This window comes from Vitis vinifera, chromosome 5, assembly GCF_030704535.1.
Source record: "Vitis vinifera cultivar Pinot Noir 40024 chromosome 5, ASM3070453v1".
NCBI classification, from domain to species: domain Eukaryota; kingdom Viridiplantae; phylum Streptophyta; class Magnoliopsida; order Vitales; family Vitaceae; genus Vitis; species Vitis vinifera.
Window position 1 is genome coordinate 3,318,476 of NC_081809.1, and position 20,987 is coordinate 3,339,462.

Here is a 20,987-nt window from a genome sequence, read left to right on the forward strand (position 1 = left end):
ACAATATTTATAACGTTTAAATAATAAAATATTTAAAGTATTAAAAATGTTAAAAATACTTTTTAAAATCATTACTAAACAATGGGTTCAAATTCTATCACTGATAATACATTGAATTTACCCGGTGTTGGTTACCATGAGATGGTTAGCACCTTAAGATTTAGATTTCCATGAAGAGTTTTAAAGAATTTGGCCATGAAAAGTTTATTGGTTATAAAATAAAATTATCAACAAGTTCTTATAATATTTTAAAAACAAGCATATCACATGTGATTATTTTGAAAACATTTATACATAAAGTACTTCAACCAAAAAACACTTAATAAAAACATTTTCATACACATCTTATGATTAAGGTTACTATGAAAATGAATGTGAAGGGAAAAAATAAAAATTTTACTAAGAACGAGATTTTTTTTTTCATGATAATATATATATTTTTTATTTATTCTCTTTATAACAAAATCAAAATACATTAGTGGATGTGAATAAATCAATATCACGTTTTTATCCTCTATTTCAACCTTATACAGTTACACTACCAAACAAATATAAAAAAAAAAAAACATAAATATATTTGTGTATTGAAAAGAATAAATATGAGGAATTGTTTGACAACTGTTTTTGAAAACATTTTTTTGTTATTTAAAATAAAAAAAGAAACAAGAAAACATGTTTGATAACTATAAATTATTTTTTTTTAAAACAAATAATATAAATATTTAAAAAAAAAATATTTTAATGGTTTCTATTATTTTTCATTATTTTTATAATTATTTTAAAAAATAATTATACATTCATATAAAATGATTAATATCAAAGTAAAAGATGTAATAATTATTTTTTAAATATATTTAAAAATAAAAAAAATAATTTAAAAACATTTAAAGTTTTTAATTAAAAATTTATTTGATAAAATATTAAAAAATAATTTTTAAAAATTGTTTTTTAGAACCGTGTTCGAAACGTTATATAGTAAACAAATATTTTCTTTATATTTATATTTTTATTACAGTGGAGAGGTAAGTATCAAACAATCGCCAAGGAAGTGTCATTATTCATTACCATGGCCCAAGCCGCCAAAGTTCCGTTTATAGTCACCAGTTACCCGCCCAATCTGTACTCTCTCTCCAAAATCTCTCTCTAGGGTTTTGAGTATGGAAGGGGGGGAATGCGGAGTTTCGGACCAGCATTAGAGGTACGGCGTTTGGTTTGAAGCATTTTCTTCTTCTTACTGTAAATGGTGGGGACTTATGCTGTGCGTTTGGTTGCTGAGAAAATGTATGAAGAAGAAGAAGGAAAATGAGTTTTGTGGCTTATGATTATTTGTTCTTTGGTTTCTAGAACAATGAGGGAAGTCAAATTAATTAGGCTTGATTGTTTTACTGAGAAACGTGAGAGATGAAGCTTTACCATACGTTTGGCTATTAGAAAATTTGAGAAAAATTTGGGGATAGAAAATAGGGAGGAAAAATAGAATGAAGGAAAATAAGAAATAGATTTAAAGTTAATAAATTATGATTATATCCTTCAAACTTGATTATATTTTACTTTTCTTTCATAATTTCCCTTGTAAATCCAATATGGGAAAAAAATAAATTTCTTTCAACATTTTTTCCTTTTCTCAAATTTTTCTTAGCTGTGTGTTTTTTAATTTAATTTATTTTTCTTTGCATTCTCTTGGCAGCCAGACAGAGGATTCGGGTTGATTCCTCTGAGGAGCTTGGATTAGTGGATAAAACGGTTTATTGGTGGCTTAATGGAGCACGTTGAACTCAATGAATTGAGAAGTTTGTTCATGAAGATGGGTTCTAAGGCAACTAGGGTTCCTTTGGAGGGTGGAGCTGGAGCTAGGATTTCAGAAGGTGGGGTCTTGGGTGTATTTAAGAGCGGAAAACATTAATAATTTTCTAGTGTTATGAGATTGATTCTGCACAAATTGATTCAGTTGTTAATGCTGCTAATTTGTTTCTCAGTATGTATAATGATGAATGTGCTTACTGAAAACTAGAAGGGCGTTGGGTTCTGATTCTTTGCACTACACAGTAGATGAAGGCAGTAACGCAAAAATGGTCAATGTGTTGAAAAAAGTCACGATGAAGACACTGGGAAGTGGGTATGAAGTGGGAGACATGGTGTGGGGAAAGGTGAAATCACATCCTTGGTGGCCAGGGCAGATACTTGATGAAGGTTTTGCAGAGCCCGCTGCACGGAGGACAAAGCGAGAGGGTCATGTATTGATTTCTTTTTATGGTGATGATAGCTATGGATGGTTCGATCCCGTGGAGCTTGTCCCATTTGATTCTCACTATGCTGAGAAATCTAAGCAAACAAATGCTGATGCCTTTGTGAGTTCCGTTGAAGAGGCTGTGAATGAGGCCGCTCGAAGAGCAGCGCTTGGATTGGTGTGTAATTGTTGCAACCCTAACGGTTTTTTATCTTCTTCTGTTGAAGGATTTTTTTCGGTTCATGTGAATGGGTATGAACATCGGGGGTTGTACTCAGCAGAACAAATTAAAAGGGCAAGAGATGGGTTTCGACCTGTTGAGATGCATTCTTTTGTGCTGGAGATAGCCATGATGCCATTTAGCAATGCTGAAAGAAGCATTGATTGCATCAAGAATGCATCTAGTGTTCTTGCTTATAGGAAGGCAGTGTTTAAGGAGATTGATGAACCATACCTCCAAGCATTGGGGGTTCCAGAACATTCTGGCCATTTAACTAAGGTTTTAGGTCAGCAGGAAAAAGTGTTATCTCAAGGTATTGCTAGTTTTGTTTTCCCTAGTTTTTCTTTTATTTTATTTTATTTTTATTTTTATTAATTTTAATTTTAATTTTTTTGAATAATTATATGTTCTTCAGTTTTCCAATATTTCATCCCTGTGCAAAATTTTGGAGGCGGTGAAGATCCTAACTAAAGATTGATCAAGTAGCTCCTGTGAAATTTAGATTTAAATAAGTTTGACATTTTCTAGGCGATGTTGTCAACTTGAGTCCTGACTTGGTATTTAGGATTTAAAACATTTTTGTGCTTGTTATTATTCTAAAACTATTTTTTCAGGATAACCTGAAATGAGTTTATTTTAATTTACCATCTTTTCTTTTATTGTTGTTATGTATCAAATCTCTTTTTGCACTGTATTATGTTATTTGTTACAATTTCCAAAAGAAGCTGCCCAAATGCCTTATAGTATTCTTCTGAGCAAATATGACCTGCCAAACTTTAGGTGGATGCCTTACATATTGCAGTTCGGAGAATGCTATTCATTGTATATTTGGAGGTGGTGGGCATCTCAGACTTGGGGTAAACTGTATCTTTGTAACATGCAGCACGTAAACTTCTAAAAATACTACTGATTACCGAGAGAAAAAAAAAGAAGAAAAAATTCAAATTGCAACTTGATTTTTATGAAAAGCTTGTAAAAGTTTTTCTTAACTCAGTTATCATTGGATCATCTATACATTTTGTATCGTACATGTTTTCAAGTTTGCACCGCATCATCCCAAAAGAATGAGAGGATGGACATGATAGTAACAGTGTAGGAAGTTTGCATAATTTGATACTCTTTTACGAGGTGGCCATGTGTATATCCCCAATTTGTCTACGACCCATTTTACTTAAAATTTCAAGCCCAACTTTGTCCATGTGGGTCCACACCCTGCTTTTAGTTTTCCCAAACCTTTTTCATCAGGGTATTGGCTTGGGTGCTTGGGTAAAATTTGTATGGTTTATATCTTCATGTCTGTCTGTGATTAAGGATATCACTTTGATTTTTTGTTGATTAAAGCACTTAACATTACTTCTTTCCCATGCTGTGGATTTATTTATTTACTTTTAATATAGCTCCCTTCGGCAAGTCACTCAAGGCTGCTGATACTCTAGGTGAAAGAAACGGCTCTGCAGGGCCTATAAATATCAATGACCAACAGAAGAAATGCAACTCTCTCGTCAAACAGATAGATGAATCAGATGTATCAGAAGTCAACTTTAGCCTAGAGCAACAAAGGTCCTTTCTTCCATCTGTGTCTGAAGAGGGAGCGACAGCATTAGTAGATGGAGATTATGTCTTGCAGAGAAGTTCACCTATTTCTGTTAAATCCAAGTATCCTGGGATGCAGGATAGAATTGTTGCTGTTGGCAGTCAAAGTACAATTCCTAGTCTAGGTATTACTGGTAAAGAGGTTATAGCTGTAGACAAGCAGCCACTACTTGCAAATGATAGCTCAGCTGACGCCCAGGTGAACATGACTGAAGTTGTTTTGCCTGCTGAAGTTTATGGATTTGATTTGTCCAGGATGTCAGAATCCTATGGTCTAAAGTTTCAAAGGAAAGCTGAAGTGATGGATGACTATAAACTGGATGCTGCAGAATCTTTGGATGGTTCTCAAAGCTTTCAGCAACCTCACACATCATTATCAGAAACAGATGAAAATAGTCTTGCATTGGATAGCTTGCAGTTGGCTGGTGGATTACCACCTCCTTATAAAGTTCTTGTTACGAGTAGTATTGTCTTGGAAGGTAAGTCAATGATTGTTAATCAATCTGTTATGGGGAAGAAAAAGAAGAAGGAGTTTTCCACAGAAGCAGGCCTGGTATGTCCACTAAAACGTCGTAAAACTGTAAAAACTAAAGCATTAGTGACAATTTTTTCTGAAAAATCCAGCTTAGCTGGTTTGGGTCACAGGAATGACTCACAGATTGATCAACAGGGAAAGGACAATGCAGTTACCATTACCATTTCATCTGATTCTGGGGTTGCTAAGCCAATGGCCTATCCGAGAAATACTGAAATCAACCTTCCTCAACTACTCCATGATCTGCTAGCTCTTGCCTGTGATCTTTTTCATGGTTCTGAACAGAATACTCTTGCAAATGTGCAGCAGTTCTTCTTGCCACTGAGATCCATCATTTGTCAGAAAAGCTCGCCCCAGGTCCATCCAACTGAGGTTAAATCAGTTGAAGTTCGAACCACTATATCTCCTTCCACTGCTATGGCTGCTGAGAGGCTTCCTTGTGTGAATGCTATGGACCAATTGTATACTTCAAAACCAACACTAAGGAAAAAACAGTTCAAACCTGAAGATCATGGAGAGGCTGGTCAAAATGGTAGCATCGCTGGTTCTGGGGAGGAGTTGTCTACAAAGGGGTTTAAAAGATTGAGTAAGCTGGAGTCGTTAGATGTGGTCAAGAAATCTGGTCACCAGAAGCCTCTGGAGGTCCAGGGAGGCAATCCCCAGGAGATGAGTACAATGGTTCCAACAAAGCCAATGAATAACAGGAAGCTAGGAGCTCGAATCAGGGCTGCTGAATGTATAATGGATCAGAAGGTGTTGAGTATGAAAGTTCCAAAGCCAATAAATGATTTGAAGCTAGAAGCTCAGGTTGGGACTGCTGAACCTACAATGTTAATGATGAAATTCCCTCCTAAAACAACATTACCCTCAATTCCTGAGCTGAAAGCAAGATTTGTACGCTTTGGGCCTCTGGATCACTCTGCCACACGTGTATTTTGGAGCTCCTCAACGTGTCAGGTTGTGTTCAAACACAAATGTGATGCCCAGGCAGCATATAGTTTCGCCATGCGGAACAGTTCCCTTTTTGGCAATATGAAGGTTGATTATCACTTGAAAGTCATTGAAGCATCGGCTCCTCAATTACCTGAATCAATCAACTTGATTGTGGAGAAAACAGCTAATGGGGTTCTAAATTTGAATTCCGTAGGAGCAGGCAAACCTACTGGGTGTTCTCTCCGTCCAAGGGCCCAGCTCAAGTCATGTCTGACGAGCCCACTGGGTGCTGCATTAGCATCCACCACAGGTGTTCCAATTGAGAATCCTCCTGTCAAATTTATGCTAGGTGGGGAAAAATGTGCTATGGAAGAGCCAGTAGTAGCTAGTAATAGAAACATCAACAACTCCACTAATTTCAATATTAAGAACTTCAACTTCCAACAGGTCTTTACTCCACCTATGCTTCCTCTCATTTCCCATTCCTTCCAGATTCCAAATGTGCAAGAGAAAAGTGGAGTTGGTCCTTTTGACAAAGCTCCTAATGTGCGGCAATATGGCCAACCTGATGCAACAAATAATGTTCACACCTCCACTGCACACCTAATAGACTTCTTTCATAGGATGTTAAATGTTTTGAAGAGGTGTGAAGACATTGTTGGTCGAATTAAGTCACAAGGATATAACACCTACCAGCCTCTCCGATGAGGAACAGTGAGACTCTTAGCTTGTCATCTGCAATCACTTTTGGTGGTCAATGCAAGAATATGAACTCTGCAAACACAAAGCTAAGACCTGTTTGGGCCATGGAACTTCACAGAGGAGTTAAAAGTGTAAAAAAGTTAAAGATAGACAGAGGATACGGGTATGTCGTTCTGTTTTCTGGGTAGGCCGGCACATGTCCACTACCCTATAAACATGTATGAACATTTGTATTCTGCCTTTAAGCTTGTGGAGAAATCTGATACCAAAAAAAAAAAAAAAATTGCTCTGCATTTGGGTTTTGGTTGGTTGTTGTAGTCAATGTCCTGTGATCATTATGTGTGGAGTTAAGGGGTTTAAGTTGTCCAATGGGTCAGCTCTATTTGAATGAACAATGTGAAATGATTCCAGGTTCCAGCATCCAATGAGGGTCTAAAATGACAAAATCTAGTGTAGTTGAATCTTGAATAAGGGCCATACATAGAACTGAAAAACTGGTGTGGTATTTATTACATGAGTCTGCCTGTCATTTTCCTCTTCTTGGGATCCTTTCATTTGGTTGCTCAATGGGACTAGAGGAGCATGAGGGCTTTTTTTTTTTTTTTTGGTCATTTTCTGTTTTCTTTTTACATTTTCCTACTGGTGACTAAAAGAAGTGTTGAGCCATCCTACCCTATGTTTAGGTTGGGAACTGGGTAGAGCAATTTTTTTTTCTCTCTCTAGGGTAAAGAATGGAAGAAGGGCACCCCATTGCTATCCCTAAGCATTACCATGTGTTTGTGTGCTTAAATTGTGGGGCACATTATATCCAACGCACAGGGTTGCATATGAATATCATGTACTATCATGTGTGCCATATGTGATATCTTGTGTATTTAGTGTAAAATAAACTGAGTAGTATGCATGTGTTACTTATTGATGAAATTTTCTTGTAACATGCTTATATGTATTAGTAAGATTTGATAGAATTTAAACAAGTAGGATGGTTTAGGAATAAATTGTAGAACTTGACTTGGGTTTGCCTTGGGTGGGGTATTGGACTACCTTGATCCCATCCCATTTTCTGTATATTGTAATTCTATTTTAGTACTCTATTTTCATGAATAATTTTAACTATTCATCATATATAAATACTTAAATTCCCAATCCCACTCTAAATTTAATAGTCTTTCTTGTTCTTTTCATAGTAGTGTTTGCTACCTACTCAAGTATAATACATAGCTTTATGATCTTCTTTGCTTTCCAATTGTAGCTCCAACTACACCATTATTTTTTGAGTTCCCACTGCTGTAAATTGGCTTTCATGTGGAACAAGATTATGATTGAAGTTCTTTTTTCTTCTCTTTCTTCTTTTTCCACATGGTTTCCTTATTTTGTTGATGAGAAAATCTAATGTAGTAACATTTTATGCTTTTTCATGCTCACATAAAATTTGGTGCAATGTTATTTTGTGCTCTCTCCCAAACTTTTCCATGCAGAAAAAGGTAGTATAATAATATGTTGTGTCACACATTTCCATTATTCCCTTATTTAGTTGATCAGAAATTTTAGTACAACAACATGTGTTTTTTTCCATGCTGTGTTTCCTTATTTAATTGGTGAGAGATTTAATACAATTTATGCTGTGCTTTTTTCACACACACAATGTACAATAATTTGTTTTGCAATCTTACCCCATACAAACCCACTTGAGTGCATGTGTACACACACACACAAACACACATATGTGCACATGCACGCATGTAGCAATGTACATGGTTTGGTGGAGGGAGTGGTGTAGGTTATTTTATTTATATTTATTTATTTTTCTCTTTGATAGAAATATTGGTTCATTGGCAAGAAAAAAGTATCTTATGGTCATCTCTAGCTTTATGATGCACACTGTGTGTCATTAATGATACATATTATTAGAAAGTGTTGCCTAAATTAAAATTTATAGTGGTAGTACAAGTGAATATGTTATCCTACGGTGCATATGTTAGAGATACATCTTACGTATGATCATGTTCTTATTTCTTATCTATAAAAGTTGGTAAATATTTTTATCGTTTCGGTTTTTTCTAGACATTTTAATAGTAACTACCATTTATCCATTTTATGTTCTTAGTGATTTAATTTTGTTTAACTTTCATGCCCTAATATTGAGGATTAAATATTATTTGTATTTTATCTTTCTTACCTCGCAAATAGAACTATTGAAGCATAAGGGAAGTACTTTCCTTGATTGTATCACAGTTGACCAGTGTCTTCCAGCAGGAGCAAGTACAATATCATACACAATGAAGAGATTCAACATTATTTGTATCATTACCATGGGCAAGTTGCTTTTATAGTCACCACTTGCTCAATTTGTTGCCTCTGTAAAATCTATCTCTAGGGTTTTGAGCGGGGGATTGGGGATGTCGCATTTCAGACCAGTACTAAAGGTATGGCTTTTGGTTTGAAATATTTTCTTCTTCTTATAAATGGTGGTAACTTATGCTGTGTATTTGGTTTCTTGAAAAATGGGAGGACTCAAATTAATTAGGCTTAATTGTTACTGAAAAATCTAAGAGGTGAACCTTGAGATTCATCTTATATATCTGAGAAATATTTTTCGGCAAAACAAATGTGAAACGGCCCCAAACTTGATATTTTACTGATTTTGTTTTCTCCGGGGTTGAATCTTCTAAGGAACTTGGTTTTAGTGGATAAAATGGTTAATTGGTGGCTTTAAGGGATCATTTGATGTTCAACGCAATGAATTGAGAAATTTGATCATGACCTATTTGGGCCCTGGATATTCATGTGGAAAGAGCACAGTTGATACTTGAAGAAAAGGTTAAAGGCACACAGACAAAGGATGCTGGTACGTTGATCTGTTTTCTAGGTAGTCCCACATGTGTCAACTAGCCTATATACACACAAAAACTTTTTTTTTTTTTTTTTGATAACCGTGGATGTCCTAGCCAGCTTACGCGCACCTCGACTAATCTCACGAAGCCCTGAAGTTAACGACCGGGTAAACCTCCAGTGGCCCTGAGGGGACTCGAACTGGTGACCATTGGGGAGCAAACCTAAGGCCGGACCAACTGACCTACCCCTCAGGGTTACACACAAGAAAAACTTGCTTTGCTTTAGTCAATGTCTTGTATCATTTGATCAAGGTGGGATCAAGGTGGGACATAATTGAGGCATGACATGGCGCATGGAGTTAAGGGGTTTGAGTCATCCAATGGGCCAATGCAATTTGAATAATCAATGTGAAACACTGGAATCCTGGTTTCAGTGCAATGAGGGGTCTAAAATAACTGATCCTGGCATAGTTGAATCTTGAATGGGGCCATAGTAAGATTGAAGGACTGGTGTGATGTTAATTAGAAGAGCTTACCTGCCTTGAAGGTACATTAAGGAGTGAGCCAACATCCTTGTTTCTCATGCAAGATAGTATCCTTGTAACCTGCACTCTCTCCTTTTTCTTTTTCATCATTTTAAATCTCAAAGAAAATGCTTTGATGCATTACCATCCCTAGCATAACCATGCACACACATTACATCCCATGCACACACGTTATATCCCATGCATAGGTGGCCATGTGATTATCTTGCACTATCATGTGAGAAGTCATTCATACTTCGTATGTGATAAAGCAAGTGGTGTGGGTGCTTTATCTAAGGATGAGATTTTATTTTCAATTTTTCTGGTACCCCCACATTGTATCTATTAAAGTGTTTTGGTAGATTTTAAATAAGTCAGATGTGTTTGAGAGTAAATTATAGAACTTGATTTGGGCTTGCTCTAGGTCTAGTGCTGGATTGCCTCATTCCCCCTCAAATCAGAATATCATAGCCTTGCCTGGTCTCTTGTTTTCGTGAATAATTACAGCTATGTCATAATGTATATTAACTTGAACCCCCAAATTACCCTAAATCTAGTAGTCTGTTTTTCTCATTCCCATTATTGTCCTTGTTGCCTATAATCTCGTGCTTAACCTAATCATCTTATTTCTTTCACCTTTGTTACAGTGACTATTGTTGTTGATGCCATAGTACTCTGAACAATCCATTATTCATGGAATGGTGCTATCACCAAGACAACCATTTGGATGAGCTAAGTTTAAATAGATATTTTACTATTTTTTGATTTCAGCTTTTCTTATATAGTTTTTTTTTTTCATTGTTTAGGGGATGTAAACGAGTTTGGGGAAGCCATTTTCAGGGTAGGGGTGGGTTTGGGGAGGTTTTTGAAATCCAGACTGAGTTTGACCCAAGGTTAAGATTTTATGTTGGCATGCCTCTCCCTGTTTATATTTTTAATGTCATTTGTACCACCTTCTATGGATTTCAAAATTTTCCAATATGAACACCCTAAAGATCAATTTTCTCTTCTCCATTCTCCACTCCTTTTGCCTCCTAACCCAGCAAACCTAACTTCAACTCAGCCTCACTCAGCATGTGACCATGTGGATACTCTTGGGTGTCTTTGTCAACATCTTTTCTAGTATTAACTCTGTCATCATCTTGAATCCTCGTGAGTACTCTCTTTTTGAATCTTCATGTTATGTTGCTTATGGATTGGTCTTTGTTTTGTTTATTTATTTATTTTATTATTATTATTATTATTTATTTTTTGATTTCCTGCATCAACTCAACCTCAATCTCTTTTTCCCCCCTTTTCTAATTCCATAACGGGTGAATTTTCATTTTAGACATTTTGGAGCATCTGTTTTTGCAATTGCAATTTGATAAATTTGCTGAGAACGTACCTGCAGGATCTGAACTGGGGGTGGAAAATCCTTCATAGTGGAGGTGGGGCTGGGATTATTGACTACACCATACATAATCCACCCCCTAGACATCCCTATCCTTGTTTGGTTGCTGAAAAAATTTAGTATAATGTTCTTGGTATTATCATTTTTCTATTCTTGAGATCCTTTCATTTGGTTGCTCAGTGGGATAAAAGAGGAGCATGAGTTTTATTTTTATTTATTTTTATTTTTTACATTTTTTTGTTGGTGACTAAAAGAAGTGTTATTCACCCTTTAGGTTGGGAGTAGGGTATTTTCTCCATGCTCAAGAATTTGAGAAAGACATCCCATTGCTATCCGTAGCATTACAGTGCGAATTATGTGCTTAAATGGTAAGCACACCATATCCAACGCATGGGTGGACATGGGATTACCATGTCCTATTATGCATGTCATAATTGACATCTTATATATTTAATGTATAATAAAGTGAGTGGTATGCATGTTTTTACCTAATGATAACTTTTTTTTTTCTGATTTTTCCCATGACCTTCCTATCAATATTAGTGAGATTCAATAGAGTTTAAACAAGCAGGGTGGGAAAGTGGGTAATAGAATAAATTGCAGAACTTGACTTGGGGTATTGGACTACCTCATTCCCATCTTACATTTGTACATTATAATTTTATTTTAACACTCCTTATTTATGTGAAAATACCTGTCATTATATATACAAATTATTTGTTCCAAAAGGACAAATGGTCCCTATTTTGTAAAATAACTGGCACTTTTTGAAAATTATAAATATAAATATAACCTCATTAGATATTAATACCTGCCTTTTTTTTTTCTTTTCAAAAAGTGTTTTGGTATGAGATGGGTATAGAAACAATTGATGAAAGGTGGTTTTGTCTAAAAAATTGTCATATTTCATGTTTCAAGAAGGTGGAGGTTATTTTTTTGAATAAAGAATTATTTTATCCCTTTTAATCAACTAACCATTATATATTAATTCATAAACTCCCAAAACTTACTGTAAATTGAAGCTTTTTTTTTTTTCCCCTTTCCATTACAGTTTTTGCTACCTACTCAAATATAAACCTTAGCTTAATTATCTTCTTTGCTTTCCCATTATTACTGTAGCTCTGCTATCATTTGTTGATTTCCCACTGCTGTAAAATGTCATCGATTATTTTTGCATGGTTACCTTCTTTAGTTGACGAACTGACTTGGTATAATTTCATATTTTGCTTTCACACACACACACTTGTAATATAATAATACAAGTTTCCATAAACACACTTTTGCATGCAGAAAATTTCATATAACAGTATGTTGTAACCAATGTTTTCAGACTGGGGCTGGTGATTGAATCAGAGAAATTGTCAGGTTAGGCGTCTCTGATTGAGACCTTTGGTTCAATCTTGGTTGAACAATGATGTTAGCGTGACATCATAACTTGTAATTTATATTTTACTAAAATTTAAAGTAATTATAAAAAGTTAAATATAAATAATATAATTTATATATTGCAAAAGCATTTTTGATTTCCCTTCATTGTTTCTTGTTAAAAATCAAAGCAGTCTCTCTCTTCATCTCCATTCTCAAGCCTCAATCTCTGCTCCACTCTCTGTCTAGACCTTTTCAGATGGCTGGCCCTAAGCAGAGGAAAGGGTTGGAGCTAAGACCAGCTCTCTGAAGTGGGCCACAGATGGCAGTGCTTTTACTTGATGGTATGCATTTTTTCTCTGTTTGGTTCTTGGGAAAGTTGAGAAAAGTCCTGGGAAATGGAAGTTCTTTTTATTTCTGTTGACACTTTTCATTTTTTATCCTTTGTGGGGTGTTTACTGGTGAGATTATTTGGTTGATGGGAAATTGGAGTGTCCTTCCTCTTTCAGAAAACAGTGAGAGGGTTTTTGTTGATTTTTTATTGATTTTGGTTCTAAATGGGGATTTTTATTGTAGAGTGAAAATTGCAAGAAAGATGAAGGCTTATTGGAGATGAGATCAAAATGGCAAGGTTTCAGTGTTTCACGATGATGGTGACATCTCCACAATCTACACTCCAGATTCCACACATCATGAAACTGGGAATGGGGATTTCTGAAATTGGGTAGAGCAACAAGGCATTGTTTACTTCAAAATGATGTCATTGTAAAGTTCATATATAATGAATGAACCAGATGGTTTTCCTAAAATTGGCCAGTTCATGTGGGTAGGCAGTCCACTTGCTGGGCCTTCCAGTTTTTGACCGATTCAGCCCAAAAATGGGCTGAAGATGATAAATATTTATAAAGTGGCCACCTTGATGGTCCAATTGGATAATTCAATCCACTTCTAAAAGTATTGTTTGTGACATGTATTTCCCTTGTTTCCTTATTTAGTTGATAAGAAAATTTAGTATGTTCTACTTTTTTCTACACATTTCTATTGTTTCCTTATTTAATTGATGAGAAAATATTGTCTAATAATATGTTGTGCAACCTCACCCACACACCCATGTAATCACACACATGTGCATACTGACCCCCCTCCTCCCTCCCCCCACCCACCCACACACACACACATGCACGCACGTGCACATGCATGTGTGTGTGTGTGTGTGTGTGTGTGTGTAGATATAGATATGATTTGATAGAGGGGAGGATGCTGGTTCTTTTATTTATATTTATTTAGTTTTTTAAAGACTATTGATTCTTCACCATAAAACCAAATCTAAACTGGTGTAAACCAAATTTCTTTTAAGGGTCAAGATGAGAAATAGGAATCTATTGTCATCTCTGGCTTTGTCATGCTTACTATCATTAATGATACATATTATTACACCATGATGCCTAACCTAAAATTTATTGTGGTAATACAAGTGACAATGTTATCCTACAGTGCATATGTTAGAGGTACATCTTATCTATAATCATATTCTTATTTCTTATATCTATTAAAAATTTTATCATTTGAATTTTCTCAATAGACATTTTAATTATTACCACTACTCATCCATTCTATTTTCTCAGTAATTTAATTTGTTTAACTTTTATGTCCTAATGTTATAGTATCCTCACTAGAGGTATGACTTTTGGTTTTAACTATTTTCTTCTTTTTATGAATGGTGGGAACTTATGATGTGTGTTTGGCTTCTGATAAAATGTATGAAAAAGTAGGGAAAATGAAGTTTTGTGGCTTATGATTGTTTGTTGTTTTGGTTTCTTGGAAAATAGGAAAGCTCAAATTAACTAGGCTTAATTGGTTTACTGAAAAATCTGAGAGGTGAAGCTTTGGTTTTTCTTTTCTTTCATTTTCTTAGCAGCCAAACAAAGGATGTGTTCTAATTCATCTTAAACCATCTGTAAAATATTTGTTGTGCATGATAAATGCAAAGGAGTCCCAATCATATTATTGTATTGATTTAGTTTCCTCCAGGTTTAAATCTTCTAAGGAACTTGGGTTTCAGTGGATATAGCAGTTCATTGGTGGCTTTAAGGGAGAATTTGATGTTATTATAATCACTCATTGAGAAGTCTGTTCATGAAGATGGGGTCTGGCAACTGAGGTTTCTTTGGAAAGTGGCTTTGGAGTTAGGATTTCAGAAGGTGTGCTCCATGGTGTATTTAAGAGCAGCAACCATAATAATTTTGGTGAAAAAAATGTAGATAAAGGAAAGAGGAGGAAACTGATTTGGTTGTCAATGCTGCTGATTTGGCACTTAGTATGAGTAATGATGAATATGCCATTCGACATACTAGAAGGGCACATTTGGAAAGACCGGCAGCAGAAGAAAGGGAGGGAAGAAAAGAAAAGACGGAGAAAGGTGCAGTTTTGGGTTCTGATTTTTTGTTCTATAAGGTAGATTAAAGCACTGATGCAAAAATGCCTAATGTTTTGAAGAAATTACGACAAAGATACCAGGATGTGGGTATGAAGTGGGAGAGATGGTGTGGGGAAAGGTGAAATCACATCCTTGGTAGCCAGGGCAGATACTTGATGAAGGTTTTGCAGAGCCTGCTGCACGCAGGACAAAGCGAGAGGGTCAGGTATTGGTTTCTTTTTATGGCGATGATAGCTATGGATTGTTTGACCCTGTGGAACTTATTCCATTTGATTCTCACTATGCTGAGAAATCTAAACAAACTAATGCTGATGCTTTTGTGAGAGCTGTTGAAGAGCTGTGATTGAGGTCACTCGAAGAGCGGCACTTAGGGTTTTGTGTAATTGTTGCACGCTTAATAGCTTTTTGGCTACTTCTATTGAAGGGTTTTATTCAGTTCATGTGAATGGGTATAAACATCGGGGGTTGTATTCAGCAAAGCAAATTGAAAGGGCCAGAGATGAGTTTCAACCTATTGAGATGCATTCTTTTGTACGTGCATTGGCCGTGATGCCAAATAGTAATGCAGAAAGAAGCATTGATTGAATTAAGAATGTGTCTACCATTCTTGCTTATAGGAAGGTTGTTTTTGAGGAGATTGATGAGCCACACTTCCAAGCATTTGGGGTTCAAATATGTTTCTGGCCATTTAATGGGCTCAGGTCAGCAGGAAAAGGTGTCATCTCAAGGTATTGATTATTTATTATTTATTTTATTTTTATAAATTTTAATAATTGCCCTTTTCTTGAGTTTTACAATATTTCTCCTCTCTGCAAAATTTTGGAGGTGGATGAAGTTCCTAACTAAAGATCTGTCAACAAACTCTTGGGAAATTTGGGTTTGAATAATTTTTGACATTTAGGAAGGGACGTTGTCAACTTGAGTGCTTGCTTACTATTTAGGATTTAAAACATTTTTATGCTCATTATTATACCAACATTAAATGTTCAGGATAATTTTTTTTTTTTGGGGTAATAAATTTACTATCTTTTCTTTTATTCTTCTTATGTGGGCACTATCTTGTTTCACAATGTTATGGCGTTTTATTTTATTTTGTTTTAAATTACTATCTTTTCTTTTATTGTTCTTATGTTGGCACTGTCTTTACTATTCTTGTTGCACAGTATTATGTTATTTGTTACAGCTTCTAAAAAGAAGCAGCTCATATGGCTTACTGAAGAATTCTTCTTAACTAATATAACCTGCCAAACCATGGGAAGATGGCTTACACATTGCAATTTGGAGAATTCTAATTTATTCAATGTTCAGAGGTGGTGATGGTTGTGACTACAATTGTTCAGGGTATTTGATGGTTTATAGGGAATCAAAGCTGCCTGTTGAGGTCAACTTTGTAGTCGGTATTTGAATTGTGAATTGCTTAAACATTGACATTCCCAATCTGTAGCTTAGATATCAAGCAATATTAGATTTGTTGCTCAGTTTTGATAAATTGTTGTACATTAAGAAAGAAGGAAAGAAATTACTTTCACACATTAAATGCTTTTTTTTTTTTTTTAAACTTCAATTTGAAATTTAACATCTCAGAATCGGGGTATGCTGCTATAACATGTTGTATCTAAGTTTCTAAAAGGAGAGTTGGGGGGGCAGGGGAGGGAGAGGAAAAAATTCTAATCATAGTTGGGTTTTGATGATAGGCCTGTAAATTTTTCCAAACTTGGTCATCATTGGATCGTCTATATATTTTATGTAGTACATTTGTTCAAGTTTGTTCTGCACCATCCCCAAATAATGAGAGGATGAACATGATTATAGCAATGTAGGAAGCTTGCATAATTTGAAACTGATTGATAGGGTGGCTCTGCTTTTAAGTTTTCCTGAAATCCTCTCATTGAGTATTGTCTTGTGTGCCTGGGTAGAATTTGTACGATCAATATCTCTACATCTGTTTTGATGCTTTCTAGCTTTTTCATCTCATCATGTACCACTTTGCTCTCTTGTTGACTGAAAGGCACTTACTGTGAGGAGTCGTCATCAAGACTCAGAGGGCTGAAGTTATTAGAGATGGGAAAGACATACGGCAACCAGAAGCCTCTGCAGGCTCAGGGAGGAAATCTGAAGGAGATGAATACAATGGTTCCAGCAAAGCCAATGAGTAATAGCAAGCTAGGAGATGTGATCAGGGTTGCTGAACCTACACTGGATTGGAAGGTGGTGATGAGCACAAGAGTTCTAAGAAAGGCAGTAAATGATAAGAAGCTAGAAGCTCAGGTCCAGACTGTTGAACCTACAATGGGCCAAAAGGATATGAGTACAGTAGTTCCAAGAAAGCCAATAAATGATAAGAAGCCAGAAGAAGCTCGGATTGGGGCTGCTGAACCTACAATGTTAATGATGAAGTTCCCTCCTGAAACAACTCTGCCCTCAATTCCTGAGCTGAAAGCAAAATTTGTAAACTTTGGGCCTCTTCATTCCTCCGCCACTCGTGTATTTTGGGGCTCCTCAACATGTCAGGTTGTGTTCAAATACAAGCGTGATGCCCAGGAAGCACATGCTTTTGCCACCCAAAACAGTTCCTTTTTTGGCAGTCCGAAGGTTAATTATCATCTGAGAGCCTATGAATTGCCAGCCTCTCAATTACCCGAATCAGGCAAGATGGTTTTGGAGAACACATTTAATTTGGATCCAATATTGAAGTCCACAAATGTAGCTGCCTCTCTCACCTGCCATTCCTCCCAGATTCCCAATGTGCAGAAGCATAGTGAAGCTGGTCACTTGGACAAAGCTCCTATCATGAAATATGACCCAGCCCGATGCAGGCTGTAATGTCCACGCCTCGGCCCCCAACCCAACAGATTTCTCGCGTAGGATGTTAGACCTTCTGAAGAGGTGTGAAGACACTGTTGGTCGAATCAAGTCACAAGGATATAACACCTACCAGCCTCCCTAATGAGACCCACCAGACTCCAGCTTCCCATCTGCAATGGCCGTGGATCTTCATGTACAACTGTACAAGGACTGAAAGAGCAGAGTTGATACTTGAAGAAACTGTCAGAAAGATTGCAGACAAGGAGGATGTGGGTACGTTGATCTGTTTTCTGGGTAGTCCTGCACATGCCCACTACCCTATATATTTGGACATAAACATGAACGTTTCATATTCTGGTTTTTATAGACTCCGTAGAAATGTGGTACAAAAAGTTTACTGGGTTTTTAAATTTGGATTTTTGGTCGATTGAGAAAGTGGACATAGGACTGAGTCACAGCATGGCAAATGGAGTTCCAAGGGGGTTTGAGGCCTCCAATGGGTCAACCTTATCCGAATAAACAATGGGAAAGACGCTGGATTGCAGGGCCCCCAAGGAAGGGTATAAAACGACTGAGTCTAATAGACTAGATGAATCTTGAATGGGCCCGTTTGGTATGATGTTTATTTTAGTAACCTGCCTTTCATAAAGGTAGATTGGGTGAGTGGGCCAAACATCATGCGAAGATGATATGCTTGCTGCCTCCATTTTCTCCCTTTTATTGCATAATATGCCACTATATTTGTGAAATGACTGCGTTATTGCAAAAGGAAACGCGTGTTGAGCGTGTCTGCTTTTTGTTACTTTCCGAGAAGCGCAACCACCGGTCGCGTCAACTTAGACATCATTGTCCTATGAATTTTCACATCCAACTTGACAGTGGGTTTTGACATTTTCAAACCTCATTGCATAGATACATACGACGTTATTCATAGATAGTGTGCGAAAAATTTGCTAAATAAAAATTCAAAATAAATAAATAATAATAAAAAAAAATGTTCAACTAGATTTCTAACCATGGTTAATGATAAACAGGCAATCAATAACCATGGTCACTTGATTTCAATGCAATTAACCCGTCGCTTGGGTTAAACTTTAAAGGCGTGCAAGCGTTGACGAAGCAGACTTCGTTTTGCATTCGAGATCCCAATTCGTGGTTGGACATTCCGCATATCCTCTCTTTCTCTCTCTCTAGCGATCTCGCGATCTCTTTTCTCTCTAGATTTTGGAGCACTCGGATATGGAGTACAGGACATTGGAGATCAATGTCATCTCTGCAAAAGACCTCAAGGACGTCAACCTTATCTCCAAGATGGACGTCTACGTCGTCGTTTCTATCAACGGCGACTCTCGTTCCAAGCAGAAAACCCCCGTCGACAGAGACGGCGGCACGAACCCCACCTGGAACTTCCCAATGAAGTTCACCGTCGACGAATCCGCCGCTCAGCAGAACCGCCTCACTCTGTCCTTCAAGCTTCGCTGCGAGCGCACTCTCGGCGACAAAGACATCGGCGAAGTCAACGTCCCTATCAAAGAGCTCCTCGACCCAGCCGGCGAATCCAAACCCATTCAGTTCGTCAGTTATCAGGTCAGAAAACCTTCCGGAAAGCCCAAAGGCGAGCTGAATTTGTCCTACAAGTTTGGCGAAAAATCCATGTCCCAGTCGGCGACGAAGGCTCAAGAGCCCGTTATGGCTTACCCTCCGGCCGCATCGGTGGTGCCCAAGGCCGATGAGCCGGTCACGGCATATCCTGCCGGCGTAGCGGCCTCCAGTTCGGCCTACCCGCCGGTTGGGGCGTATCCTCCGCCACCGGCTGGATATGGGTATCCGCCACAGCAGCCCCCTCCGCCTGGGTATGGATATCCACCACCTCCGGCGCCGGCGGGATATGGGTATCCACCACCACAGGCGGGATACGGATATCCACCGCAGCAAGGGTACGGGTACCAGCCGGCGGTGCAAAAGCCGGCAAAGAAGAGCAAGTTTGGACTAGGGATGGGGGCTGGGCTGTTGGGAGGAGTGGTTGGTGGGCTTTTGATCGGTGATTTGGTTTCCGATGCAGCTGGTGGTGGCTTCGACCCCGGATTCGATGACGGTGGATTTGGTGACTTTTGATCTCTGGGCTCAGGTTTTTCACTTTGGTTCTTGCATTATCTCCTTTTTCTTTTGTTACTACCTGTTTGGATGTCGAGAAAATTTACCTATGTTCTATTACAATCATATTAATTTGTATACAAAAAAAAAAAAAAAATAGTAATGTGTAGGGTTTCTTCTCAAAAATAAAATGTATCCATGATATTGTCCCATCATTTGGATCTCTAGAAATGATAGATTTTCCGGCGAACTCCTCAATTTGAGTATTGTATCAACATCACCACCGTTGGATTTTGTGTTCAAATTAATATCACAGGTATGGAAGATGGAAGGTTTCTAGGGAAGATTCCGGAAGTAACTGCTTTTGTACTTTTAAAATAACAAGGGATTGTTTGAAAACCGTTTTTTAAAACACCTTTTTATTTTCTCAAAACAAAAAAAGTTAAAAAAAAAAAACCACCTTTTACAACCAGAAATCGTTTTCTGTTATTAAAAATAAAAACTAAAATATTTTCTTTTAGTTTTTTTTTTACTATTTTTAATTATTTTTAAGGGTTATTTTAAAAAATAATTATATAAAATATGTAAAATGAATAAGAATAAAATATTAGGTATAAAAATTGTTTTTAAAGTATATTTAAAAGTATTAAAAATAAGTTAAAATATTTTAAATTTTTATTTTATAAAACATCACAAAATAATTTTAATATTTTGGAATTGGTTTATTTATGGGAATACCAATACGGTACAAGGAAAACTAATTAATGACTCAATTCTTTATATTTTTTATTTACTTAAAAACTCGATAATGGTAATATTGGTATGGTTGTTACAAAGTTACCGACATGAGTAATAGAAATGAAATTTTACATATAGGTGGGATATCAAGTGAAGAAAAATGTTAAAATTATTATTTTACCACTCCATTTATCATCAATTTCATTTTTATTTGAAGGGAACTAGAAATGAGGACAAAATATTGGATGTTATTCCCAATTTTCCATGTACCAAATATGATTTAAGATTAGATTTTCATAATATTGGATGTTTTTATTATTACCCTCATTTTAAAAAATAATTCAAAGAATAAATAGAAGAAGAAATTGAATTTAGGAACTTAACAAACAAGAAATCAAGGAAAATGGATCAATAAGTTATCAATTTTTTTTTTGAAATATTTGGTTAAATGAAATAATCCCCAAAATCGGTTTTTCTGAAAAAGTAATCTATTTTTTGACATAATTGTCATTTTCTATTTTAAGTATTTACATGTAAGTTTTAAAAGAAATTGTTATTTTTACAAGAAAATAATGAAGATATTTTTG

At 36.4% G+C, this 20,987-nt stretch overlaps 3 protein-coding genes and 1 long non-coding RNA gene across 6 annotated transcripts; 3 read left to right on the forward strand and 1 right to left on the reverse strand.

Moving 5' to 3' along the window:
• The first annotated feature begins 1,040 nt into the window (after nt 1-1,040).
• Nucleotides 1,041-6,512, forward strand: LOC104879232 (PWWP domain-containing protein 1). Of its 3 annotated transcripts, XM_010651430.3 has the most exons (4): nt 1,042-1,198; nt 1,688-1,865; nt 1,977-2,760; nt 3,845-6,512. In XM_010651430.3, exons 3-4 carry the CDS (start codon nt 1,992-1,994, stop codon nt 6,214-6,216), a joined length of 3,141 nt encoding a protein of 1,046 aa, XP_010649732.1. In that variant the 5' UTR covers nt 1,042-1,198; nt 1,688-1,865; nt 1,977-1,991; the 3' UTR covers nt 6,217-6,512. The 3 variants fall into 3 exon arrangements, with proteins under 3 accessions (XP_010649734.1, XP_010649732.1, XP_010649733.1); XM_010651432.3 differs by having other exon boundaries at nt 1,041-1,198; nt 1,688-2,760; nt 3,884-6,512; XM_010651431.3 differs by having other exon boundaries at nt 1,692-2,760.
• A 7,011-nt stretch (nt 6,513-13,523) lies between these two features.
• Nucleotides 13,524-18,003, forward strand: LOC132253770 (uncharacterized). The gene is made up of 2 exons (XM_059736780.1): nt 13,524-15,491; nt 16,772-18,003. Exons 1-2 carry the CDS (start codon nt 15,326-15,328, stop codon nt 17,584-17,586), a joined length of 981 nt encoding a protein of 326 aa, XP_059592763.1. The 5' UTR covers nt 13,524-15,325; the 3' UTR covers nt 17,587-18,003.
• LOC132253772 (uncharacterized) lies at nt 16,467-17,235 on the reverse strand. The gene is made up of 2 exons (XR_009465636.1): nt 17,145-17,235; nt 16,467-17,047 (listed from the first exon to the last, which is right to left on the reverse strand). It is a non-coding gene; the product is annotated as an uncharacterized LOC132253772 (long non-coding RNA).
• Nucleotides 18,004-18,456: 453 nt separating the features above from the next.
• LOC100242678 (protein SRC2) lies at nt 18,457-19,918 on the forward strand. The gene has a single exon (XM_002272868.5). It carries the CDS (start codon nt 18,808-18,810, stop codon nt 19,681-19,683), a length of 876 nt encoding a protein of 291 aa, XP_002272904.1. The 5' UTR covers nt 18,457-18,807; the 3' UTR covers nt 19,684-19,918.
• Nucleotides 19,919-20,987: the final 1,069 nt, after the last annotated feature.